Source organism: Barbatula barbatula (assembly GCF_947034865.1).
Source record: "Barbatula barbatula genome assembly, chromosome: 5".
In the NCBI taxonomy this organism is placed as follows: Eukaryota; Metazoa; Chordata; class Actinopteri; order Cypriniformes; family Nemacheilidae; genus Barbatula; species Barbatula barbatula.
Genome location: NC_136769.1, coordinates 11193631 through 11205671, shown reverse-complemented (window position 1 = coordinate 11205671; position 12041 = coordinate 11193631). Strand labels below are relative to the sequence as shown.

Sequence of the window (12041 nt, the reverse complement as noted above, 5' to 3'; positions counted from 1 at the left end):
GGAGTGTGGACCAGAACTTACCCCCTTTATAAATATTCACCATTGTACACATAATACAAATTTAAAGACGAAAAACACATGAAAAAAGAAAGGAAGAAAACAAATTGACTTTAATTATTGACTTTGCTTCACCTTGGCTAAATTAGATATTCAAACTTTCCTAGACTGCCATGGCTAGTTTTGCTAACCCATCTACTTATTTGTTGCCCTTTATCCCTCTATGTGCTGGTACATAAATATTACCATGATGATCATTCTTGAGCCTATATAGGTTTTCAAATATCTCACAATATATCCTGTTGACTAGATACGAACGATTTTAGTGATTGTAAAGCCGAACCTGAATCAGTAGGCTAGATATAACAATATTTTTTAACTGTATCTCCTCAATCCACTGTAATGCTGATACAATTGCCAACATCTCTACCTTATACATTGATAGATGATTTGAGGTTCTCCTCTTGACAGAGATTTTTAGGGATGGAATACAAACGGCAAAACCTGTCTTTCCTTACATGTAGGCTACATGTATGCATTTGGCAGACGCTTTTATCCAAAGCGACTTACCTTGCATTGTATTATAAAAAAACATTGTGACTATGTGCAATTGCCTGGGATCGAACCCATGACTTTGGTGTGAGCCACACTGTAATCGGTTTTCAACCATATCCGCAATATTTCCAGCTTACTTATAATTTTTCATTTGCTCGATCACTTCCAAATCCACACTTACTGCGGGAAACATCCAAGGTGGGGTTGTTGGTAATACCAATGTTGGAATATAACACTTACAATTTAAAGACATTTCTTCAGCAGTAGGCCTACTATTTCTTCAGCAGTACTTTTTCTTTTTCCCAGCATGGGGATATCACCTTTACTGTGAGATGACAATCATTTAAATGACCCTGAAGGCTTGCCCAATAATTTTGGTTTTTGTCCCTGTAAAGCTGCTTTGGAACAATGCAAATTGTGAAAAGCGCTATATAAATAAAGTTGAATAATAAAATATATCAATTTAACACAAAGGATATGCTTTTCCACCTTTGATCACAAGATGGCGCTAGTGTGTACCGTTTTGAAATACTTCTAGTTACGAACCATTTTATGATACACTTGAAGGGAAAGCAAAGCTTCACCATCACTACAATACGATGTATTACAGTAATCTCTAATACACATATAGCACATTTCCGCCCCCTGAGATTTGACGGAAATACGCAGCATTCCAGCCTCATTCATGAAACAGGAGAACGATTTTTTGTGTAAACCGTTCGTTAAGTCGTTTTGACGTAAACTTCAGATTCATTAAAATTTTCATATTTTCAAAATTTTAGTTGGTACGAAAGAAATGTACACATTGATACACGTCTAAATAGTGCGTAAAACTGCACGTAACGTTCTGTATTTATTTTTTACAAACTGATGACACTGCATTTTTATGCACTATATGCATCACAATGATATTTCACGAGTTCTTTTGTCCCGTTTTTTAACCATTTTGAACTGTGGGTAAAGCGCAGCGCTCTTGACTGTACTATTTTACACAGCAGTCCAATCACAGTGGAGAAGAGGCGGGACAAACCCTACATTGACCAAACACCATACACAACAATGTTAATATTAACGGTTTCTGCGTTTTCAAATTAAAGTAATTTTCTTCAAAAAAATAGTAACAAGTAAACTTACTGTTGCGGATATTATAAATCACAGCATAAAGCATCTCCGAAGACCCCAAAGCGTTCTCAGACGCCATCAGCTGGTCGTTTTCAGAAGTGCACCATGTTTTATTATTTTAGCTGGCTAAAACGCTTTGGTGGACACAGTTTAATTTATTGGTACCCATATAGCCTATTAGTACATTATGCATTCATGCAATATAATGTAGCCAAACAAAAGAATGACGTCCAGAGGATTCAGAACTCCTAGATACGTAATTAGCGTAGCTATAATTTATTGGCAGGGATTATGCTAATTGCGAATGAGCATGCGCGTCCTGTTTACGAATGGTTGGAATTCATTAACATACGAATATTTTACTACGAAATCTAGCTTTTACGAAGTATTCGTGAATCCGATGGAAAGTCTGTTTTACGCGCAAATGACTCTGAGTTTACTACAAAAGCATAAGTATTCAAACTATGCGATACCCCAGAGGTCCCTGAATCTCAGCGGACCTGAGCCACGTGATGACTTTGTTATGTCAACCAGCTTCGCCTTGGAAAATAAGGGGAGACGCACAGACTTGACCATTTACGATTTCCCTGCATTTCTCAAGCTTTTAAAATGTTGTATCCATTCTTTCTGCTTCTTATTCTGACGTCCACGGTTAATCTATCAGGGCAAGATGTGATTGATAATATCCTTATGAGTTTATCAAAGGGAATTACATACTTCGAGAAACAAGGAAGAAATATAAACCTGGACGGTGTTGTCGGATACATCATACTTCAAGGTAAACCATACATGTTAATATGTAATGCATTTTTAAATTAGATTGTTTATAACTTTGTTTTGAGTTACGGATGGATTATGAATATGAACGATTAAATGTTGGCGAGAGCATTTTTCAAACCTCTTAGGTTGCATATATCGCTTTTCGTATTTAAGTTAGTCGATTATGGACGGGTCGAAAATATAACCATATTTATCAATGGTTGTCTGTTGACTTTATCCAGCGCAGCTGCGGGAGGCGACGCGCACTTGGCCGGACTCAGATTTTCTGAGTCTCTCTCAGCGCTCCGCTGCAGTTTCCATGCTGAAGTCCCTGAACAAAAGCATTTCTGCTGCTGTCAGCGCTCTTCAGGAGACCGATACGAAATACTATAAAGGTAATAGTCGACGGGAAATAAAATCTGAAAAAAGCTCTAAATTACGACTGCACTTTCTCCTATAGAGTTTGAGCCCATCTTGGACAGCTCCTTTTGGTCCCTGCCTTCAGAATGGAGTTCAACAGACCCCTCGCTGGCTTACAATTCAGTCAAGTCTATGGAGTGCTATGATGAGCAGCTGAGTGACAAGTGCATGACCCTCCTACTAGGAACATGGTATGAATATTGTATAATTCAATACAAAATAAAAATTTCAAACCAACACTGCAGCTATTTGTGTCGTTTTATTACCAGGAAAGACAATGGAACGCCATGTATCGTGACTAAGTCCTGTAGAGATATGATGACGCAATTTGGTTGTCCACACTATTCGCTTTCCCACCAGCTCCTCTACTTCATGATAGGGACAATGGTAAATACTTGTGTTATAAAACTTTGTGATTTATGTCTTGAGTTTGAGACTTGTGTCATCTCAGAAAGGGTGCTCAAGAATGCTGAAGGGAGATATGAGATTGTCTCGCGTCAACATAACCGTGGATCATTACAAGAGAATCTTCTGCTCAAACATGATAAAAAGCAACCAGGAGAGTTTCAAGAATGGTCTTACCAGACAAATGCAAGACATCTTCTTAGAAAACAGTCAGTATATGCTGGAGTTATATGTGACGATTGAGTCAGATTTGTCTATGGGAGAAAAAATGACATTTGTTGTGTTTTTATTTGTTACAGTTCTTTTATGTGGTTTGGTGGGATTCTCAGATTTCTATAAATTGGAATGGTTACAGTCCCTTCTAATATGGCAAGACCAAGAAGTGGGTTGTTTTGGCAAAGAAGGTGAGTTAAATGTATAGCCCATTTCGCACAGAGATTGTAAAAGTATTTTCTGCAATCTCAATCATTTTATTTTGAACATAAAGGCCAAACAGCAATACATTAAACGGAACACTTCTTTAGAGTCCAGATATTAAACTTTTATATATTTTCCCCAGATGACATCGCTCAGCTCTTTGAAGAATTTTTGGATGCACCTCACAAACGGGTGAAGAGAAGAGAAAAAACACTGAACGGTGCTTGTTCACTCATGTTGAGAAGTGCAAAAATGAATTAATGTTGCTACTTCTATTAGTATCTCAAACTAATTTTAAACTTTCTTTTTATAGATGGCTGCTCAAGTCATATGACAGGAGTCACAGTCAGTGCATTAGGAGGTTTTCTCAACTATTACCTATCAGAGCAGGACATAACCAAGAGACCCTTAATCTAAAAACCATTCCTAATGGGACATTTGGTCACATTTTTGTTTTCCCACTTTACAAAGAGTTTTAGAATTCACTCTCTATTCACTGTGAAGGAGGAGTAGGTGCACTCATACTGTATAATTGACAACACCATGCCGGACTAAAAAATGATGAAAAAGCAGAAACCAGATTATAATCACAAATGACTATAGAATACCACTCAGAGTCTCGTGAAATAAAGAAAACCTATTCTGTTGTGTAACATACCTTTTGTAATTCTTATATCCAAACTGTACAATTTTGTATGTACATGTTTTTAATACACGGAGATCGACAGGTGCATGTTTCATTTACTGCAAACACAGCTTCGTATAAATTATTAAAATGCCCATATTCAGTGAACATTAACTAAACTTTCAAGTTTGGAGGGTAGGAACCCCTGGTGGTGTATTATTATATAAACATGCTCAAAAATGCATGTTTGACCACAGTCCAGAAACAGCATTATCTTTAATAAGCAGTTTAGAAAGTACAGATTTAAACCACTGTACATCAAACCCCATTAACTCATTTTGGCATGTGATACTACATTTACAAGAGCTGTCTTTTAATGACGTATCAAATAAAATTTCAGTGAAACCGTGGCTGTGGTCTGTGCTGAATATATGGAGCTCTAACACAGATACTAACATATCTGCAAGGATCACTCATTCCACCCCGTGACTTCATAGAAGAGAGCTTTGATCAGGCGTGATTCATATGTGACAGTGTTCTTGCCGATGTGCATACGATCTTCCTCCAGAGGCTGCTCTATAATTGCAGGCACATCCTTCCCGTACACTTGAGGAAAAGGTAAAAAGAATAATTAGTCCCATGGAGAATCTCCAGGTTTATTTAATAAGCATCTCGGCTTTCTAAACACGCATTTCATCACCAGCTGAATGAATAAAAACGAATCACTGGATTGGTTTTTATTGCATGGCATTATACCGGAGCATCAAAGCCTGTTATACAGCACCTGTTGTGGATAGCACTTACATTCACAGTGCTCCAGAAACTGAATGCACTCCTGCACCACTGAATCCCGCAACATGATCATGTGTTTGGCCATGTTTTCCAGCAGTGAGAGGAAACACCGTTTAGCGTAGAACCAAGTGTCTGTTCCGAGCTGAAAACATAACAAAACAATGTCAGTGTCATGCCAAGGAGTGTACTGCAATACATTTCACATGGGATTCAAGTTAAAAGTTATGTTTTATACAAGATCAATCTTTAGTTCTGAAGCATCTAAAAGGGTTAAATAAGACCAAAGCCAGAGAGTAAGAATCTCAGTAAGAATCCCAAGGTCTTTAAGTGACCCTGTTTTTGCAGCTGGTTACAGTGAAGACAACTGATATTTTTGGACTGACTAAAAAAGTGTAAAGTGAGCTAAATACTATGAAAGATTAACAGAAAGTTTATGAAATCTTTATTACCTTTTTGTTGTATGGCTCCAAACTCTTTATGACACGTGAAATTCCAAAGTCGTAGTTTCCTTTAGCACAATATAAAGTCCTGTAAAAATATGTATTATTTAAGTTATACGGGTCATGGTGATGTATAGTATAAAAAGATGTCTGTAAAATAAATAGATATAGAATATTCCATTTATTCCTATATTCTTTTCTTTTAGCAGTAGCTATGACAGCTGTCTACGGAAGTGTCCATACATATAGCATAAAAATAAATGCTAATAGTATTTATTTTTGTTAATAGTATTTTTCTTGTGGGGACAAATTGACACATTTTAAAGTGTAATGTTGTATGAGCGTACCCTATTACAAGATTAACAATACACAAATGAAATATTTTTTTGTCTGGGTCATCATAAGAGATTTGCTCCTCTTCTTTCTCGATCTTCCTCATCAGTTCTTCAGCCTTTAAAAACACACAAAGACAACGATAGGAAAATAACAGTTAACTTAAAGAACAGCTATTCAATCGCAAGTGATTTATAGATTATAGTTTCATATGCTATTTTAATATTACATTTATAGTATATAAGATTATATTTATATTACAATAAGGATATTTTATTTTAAAAACAGTTTTACCTCTTCGTTTTGACTTGTCATGATGTATGACACGCACAGGTTTGCAAGAACAATTGCACTGACATTAAGGATCTGCGTGACAAGATGTGACTGTTAATTCTGTGCAACAATTCTAATAAAATCAGGCACACAAAATGAAACACCATGCAGAAAAACCCATGCACGCAAGACTCAAAGAGTCACAGGTCATTTTACCGAGGGCTTTGTTTTGCAGGGACACTCTTGAATGTTACACTGTTCCAGCTAGTAAGCAGGAGAGCAAAAAACATGTTTTCATTTTAAATGTTGATATTCGCTACAGATTTTTCAGAAAAGTATTTAACGGAGAGAGTTTCCCCGCCGCTGTCAAAAGAACACCAAAAAGTAAATAAAATACATGTAAAAAGATTATTTCCAGAGACCCCTGGAAAGAGGGAAATCTTCACCTTCCGGAAACTAAATAAATCTTCCATTGTGTTATTTTACCTAAACGTTCTTATTTACTGTACATTGCACATGAGTAAACGATAAACTGCACAAAAAGTAATTGAAGACTAGCCCTTCACCAAATCCATACTTTTGTTTATCTACAGTAATATGGCAATGAGAACATTGTTTTTGACATATTGTTTTTTAACATAATTCAACATATTATTTTTTCCCTATAAACTTTTATTAAGGACTGCTGGTCCATAAATGGGCTTGAAACACAATTCAGTTAAAGAAAACATTTAAGATATTGAAATTTTACACTTACATTCTCATAATGCTTTTTAACAATAGGCTCATAGAACCCAATGGCTTCTTTATATTTGTTATCTTGCATGAAGAGCACATGGGCAACATTGAGTTTCCAAGTGTCATGCTCATTGCAGAACTCCAGCGATTTGTGGAAGATCTTCTCCACCGTGCTGTAGTTCTCACGGTTCCAGTAGATTTTGGCCTGAGCCATTAATACAGGAATGTATCTTCAAAGAATTTAAGAAAATACAAAGCATTAGATATTACACATTTAAAGATAGACTTTGATGACAATGTCCAACAATCTGAACCTCAAATGAACAACAACTACTGTTAAACAAAATGTTTCTATTGCTTAGTTGGGTAACTCACGATATACTGTATGTGGATGTATGTTCCACATTAGAACAAAACCCTTATGTTTACCTCTCAAGAACTTCATCATAGTCTTGAACATATTTCTTTAAGGAGTCATCATCTCGGTTGTGTCTTGCTTCCTGCACCTTAGAGGAAACACAGGAGTAGTTTTAGAGTTTCTAGCTAATAAATTAGTTATGTCCATAGCATCCCTATATAGACATGAGAAATAAGTTTGTAATTTGCTCTGCATTGAATAGAATTTACATTTTATATTTTGATAGCTTTATTATTATTATTATTAACAATGCACCTATAAAGTATTTTGCTGTATCAAAAAAACAGATACAGGCATGCGTGCGTGCGTGCATGCGTGCTGTAAAAAAATGTAAACGCAGAGACCTGCTTCGTAACCTTGCGTAGTTGTTCAGTCAGTTTTCCAGCAATTTCGTCAAATTTTCGAAAAGCCTATGAAAAATAAAAACTCTTTATTATTGAGAAACAAATGCTCTGTACATCAGTACATAGTTATTGCCAATATAAAACTCAGCAAAAGATTGCTTGCCTCCTCAGGTGCCGTCTGACATGTGATCATGGCATCCAGGAACTCAAACAGGTACTAAAAACAAGAGAAAAAAACATGAGCCCTAAAGTCTTGATGCAAGTTCTGATGTGTTTCTACTTGAAATGCCTCACGGCAAGAAAACCAAGTTAGTATGGAGGTTAGTTTTGAAACTGGAATATTACTTACCGGTGTGAGAAATTTGTAGGTGAGATGGGCATTTTCAGCCAGAACATCAGCAGCGAGGTCAAAGTACTGTCAAAAATAGCAATAAATATAACAACTAGCAAGAAATTGGCATTGTGCTTTCAGACATGCAACTCTTTATTAAGAACTTTTTTTAGGGGACTTCTTGACAACTTTGCACTAAAGTGCACTAACCTCATATTTGCAGTACAGCAATAGTAAATTGCCAAATGTGACAGGAGGGAAGGGGTTCTGCTGAAGTAGGAAAGCAAATTTCTCGAAACCCTCTGTGGGCTTGGTGTCCATGTTCATTAGTGCCTGGTTGTGAAGAGTGACTGGATCCAGTTCCTGAATAGATTTCAAAATAATTTGTTGTATTTTGGTGGGCATTAGCTATTGGGTTGACAGCTTTTAATTGATCAAGAAAGAAGTTAAATAATATGTATGAACTGTAAAGTGTGAAGTCAAATCTATTGTTGAATCACCACTATTTGATTTCAGTAGAGGGCAGCAGATGCTCATGTGAGCATTTTTCAAAACAAAAATGTTATTGTATTAGTTATTTCTATGGGAAGTGCAAAGTGACCTATCTACATACTAATAGTAAATACATTCGTACACTGTAACTGTTTAATTATGGCTTACATTAGAAAGAAACCTTTCGTAAATATTACTTTATGTATAACCCTGAATTCTGGTACATTTCTCACCCTGGTCCAAGCTACAGAGGCAGTGTTTAAAAATACCTTTCCTGCAGGGAGAAACTGTGCTTATGTAAGATGGATCACTGTTTGGACTCATTAACGTCTTCTAGATGCCAGCACAAACAAGCACAGAAACATGTCCCTGCAGTCGATCATCATTCCAGCCAGCAGGTATGAGCTTACCAACTCGCACAACACAATCCCCAGCGTAAAGAGAGTCAACTTCCACCAAAAAAACACTAAAAAAGCAAAATCCAACTTCAGAATTTGAGCGAGCCCACTTTATAAGGATCTTAAAAACGATACCTAGTGGTTGAGCTATGTAATGCTCATTTCCTTTTCTGTACAAGTAACAACACACAGCATGTCAATGTAAAAGTTACAGTATGCTAGATAAAAGTTAAGCAAGTGTGTGTGTAATTTGGCATTCCGATGACATTGATTCGCAGTCCACCAAGAGTGAGCAACCTCCGATCACACAGCATAACTAATCACAAACAAATTCTCATGACAGCCATCTCATCCTGCATACTTTGTTTTCTACATTTCTCTGGAAAAAACACAGCTCAAAACTGAATTGAGAGTAACCAGGAAAGATATTTGAAAGTAATGCCAAAGGTGATTTAAAAGTTTCTTTTCCAAGTACCTCTTCCGATCGAGGGGGCATGTCAGTCAGAGCCTCCTGTGCCGCAGCATCTGCAGAAAGATACAGAATTATGGAGCCAATATTGTTGAGATGAGTTACATTTATTGAATTTTAATAGGAACCGCAACACTAGACAGACAGAAGGGAGTGGTTTATCACCCAGGGCTGAATTACACAAGTAACCTCATTCCTAATGCAAATGGTATTCTGAGTCCTAAGAGGCCAGAGATTCTTTTGACGGATCTGAGGTTCATTATATGATATGAATATGACGAGTTCTCTTCAAGACGATAAGAAATCCAATGTGAAACATTAAAAATCACAGTTTTTATCTGTACTTACAGTTTTTCAGCTGATATTCAATAGCTGATTTCAGATTAAAGGCTTCAATCAATGCGGTTTCGTGCAGGACAAGAGTGTTTCCAACACTCCTTACATCAATTCCTTCCGTTGTCATGCCGATACTAAGTTCTACAGAAATAAGAATTGCATTGGATAGATATTCACCAGACAATAAAATGCCACTCAACCACAACACCGAAAGACTTTCAAATACACCTACCCGGATGCTCTCTGATTCCACGCTCAATAATTTCTGCAATATACTTGAGTGCTGCAGCATACTGCTTCAAACTGTAGTAACACAGCGCTATGTTGTATGCCAAATCTATAAGAAAAAAAAACAGACAGCTCAGGCAAATTTAGAACGCATACCACTGTGTCAAAAGGTCACACACCGCATCCATTTCCACAAAAATCTAAATGACTACCCTCAGGTAGTGTGGTCGAGTCAATGTGAAGTTTGTTAGTGCTGGCAAAGAGATTACTTGATTTTTGGGAACACCAGAGTGTGTGTTTGTCAGTTTTGTTCTGTTTAGCTCCTGCGTGTAAACCACAAACACAAAACTAGTTGTAAATCGCTCACCTGGCTGGTAGCCCAGTACATTCATAGACGACATAAACTTCTTGCAAGCTTCTTCATACTCTCCCTCTTTATAAAGCAAACACCCAAGATCCACATCGCAGTCGGGGTCGTCCTGTGGCAACTGCTCCACCAGTGTCTGGAGAGACAAAACCAAATGTTCCATTTATGTAATAAATTGTCATTCTTGCTGCACTTTGTGGCCAAAGGGTGATTCATTTTCCACATGAGCCACGACTTAGGAGCTCGTACCGGACATTTCATGTATATACAATGGTCCCAAAAAGTATTGGACATTTTATTCCTTTTCAAATATATTCCAATTTTACTTTCAAATGAATATGATTCCATTAGATTACAAAATGGCATATTAAGTAACTGTTATTTTAAAGAAAGCACAATCAAACTTTTTAAAGGGAAACTTCCCAAAAAATAGAAGATTATTGCATTATGTACCCCCAAGTTGTTCCAAATCTGTGTACATTTAAGATATATATAGGCTATTTGGAAGGAAGTTTGTAACCAAACAGTTCTGAGGCACTATTGACTACCATAGTAGGAAAAATAGAGGCTTTGAGAAATTAAATGGAATGTTACCTTTGCACCTGAAAAGTCCTCCTCTCCATATTTTATAGCAGCTTGCAGTTTGATCATCTGTTTAGAAATTGGACAGAATCACGTTTCAACTTAAAAAACATACCCTTCCTTATCTAAACACGATGGATGCTAAAAACAATAAAAGTCCACTGCACAAAAACATTGATATTTTGTAAACTATATTAAATGATAAACAGATTTAAGATTTTATAGCATCCGCACCTTACTATGACTAGTTGTGCTGTCCAATAGGAATGTGGCCTTCATGGCCTCTGGGAAGGCACATGCTCCATAGAGAGACTGAGCATAATAGAGTTTATAGTCCTCCACCTCTGGATGAAGCTGTGTCAGCTGTTCATAGCAATCTGCTGCATTAGTGAAGTCTTGCATGTGATAATAACAATAGCCGAGGAGTGACAGGGCAGCCCTGGACTAAAGATAAAAAACAAAATGTATAGGCAACATTTTGAAACGTTATCATCCAGGATCTGTTCCTATAGATGTGATTTAATGAACATTTACCACATTTATCACAAATCTAGAAAAGTTCAAAGTTTGCGGCATTTATTGAATGAAATTAGTTATAAATTAATTAAGAATTAAACCTTAGATTCAATATAATAAATACTTTTACTTCCTTTTGGCTTTTTGTACAGCTGCATTATCTTCCTTATAACAAAATAATTATATAAACAAATAACGTAAAGTTTATTGATTTATTTAAATAGTTAAAATGAACGTTACTTACTTTAGCATGTTTCTGATGTTCTTTGCTCAAAATATGAATCGCGTCTCCATATCGCCCCTCTTTGATCTTAAACCAATGTCATAAACATTAGTCAACAGTCCTAAAACTCAATGAACTGTTTTAGCAAGAAGGGCAAGACAGCAAACAGACCGACTGTATGTAAACTAGCCTGTTAGCGTGTGCAGCTAATAACTCACCATTTTGTACACGGTGGCAGTATACTCGCCATCTTTAACCATTGTCAGTGGCATGATCGTATCCAAATGACAAGTGTAATTTTAATCCATGGAATAAATGAAACAACGTAAAAAGATGCGTCCCGCTATACAGAGACAAGGCGCAAACATCGGGTCGCTTAGCAACCACACCAGAAACGGATGTGACGTGTTGATGATGCGTCATTGGTTTTTAATCTAGTTATTTTGCCTTTTAACAAAATA

The 12041-nt window shown here is 36.6% G+C and overlaps 2 protein-coding genes across 5 annotated transcripts; one reads left to right on the top strand and one right to left on the bottom strand.

The window, feature by feature from the left end:
* The first annotated feature begins 2145 nt into the window (after window positions 1–2145).
* Window positions 2146–4709, top strand: cUnh16orf89 (chromosome Un C16orf89 homolog). Its single transcript, XM_079455804.1, has 8 exons — window positions 2146–2452; window positions 2676–2828; window positions 2894–3044; window positions 3123–3240; window positions 3305–3467; window positions 3558–3662; window positions 3818–3895; window positions 3989–4709. The coding sequence occupies exons 1-8, from the start codon at window positions 2284–2286 to the stop codon at window positions 4090–4092; spliced, it is 1041 nt and encodes a 346-aa protein (XP_079311930.1). The 5' UTR covers window positions 2146–2283; the 3' UTR covers window positions 4093–4709.
* ift70 (intraflagellar transport 70) lies at window positions 4318–12004 on the bottom strand. Of its 4 annotated transcripts, none has more exons than XM_079455801.1 (20): window positions 11799–11982; window positions 11602–11667; window positions 11076–11285; window positions 10854–10910; window positions 10260–10395; window positions 9897–10001; window positions 9677–9805; window positions 9335–9384; window positions 8180–8332; window positions 7988–8053; window positions 7802–7855; window positions 7639–7704; window positions 7306–7376; window positions 6896–7106; window positions 6355–6402; window positions 6160–6231; window positions 5880–5983; window positions 5542–5620; window positions 5105–5234; window positions 4325–4906 (listed from the first exon to the last, which is right to left on the bottom strand). In XM_079455801.1, the coding sequence occupies exons 1-20, from the start codon at window positions 11850–11852 to the stop codon at window positions 4770–4772; spliced, it is 1998 nt and encodes a 665-aa protein (XP_079311927.1). In that variant the 5' UTR covers window positions 11853–11982; the 3' UTR covers window positions 4325–4769. The 4 variants fall into 4 exon arrangements, with proteins under 4 accessions (XP_079311928.1, XP_079311929.1, XP_079311927.1 ...); XM_079455800.1 differs by having other exon boundaries at window positions 4703–4906; window positions 7306–7382; window positions 11799–12001; XM_079455802.1 differs by lacking the exon at window positions 6355–6402 and having other exon boundaries at window positions 4318–4906; window positions 7306–7382; window positions 11799–12004.
* Window positions 12005–12041: the final 37 nt, after the last annotated feature.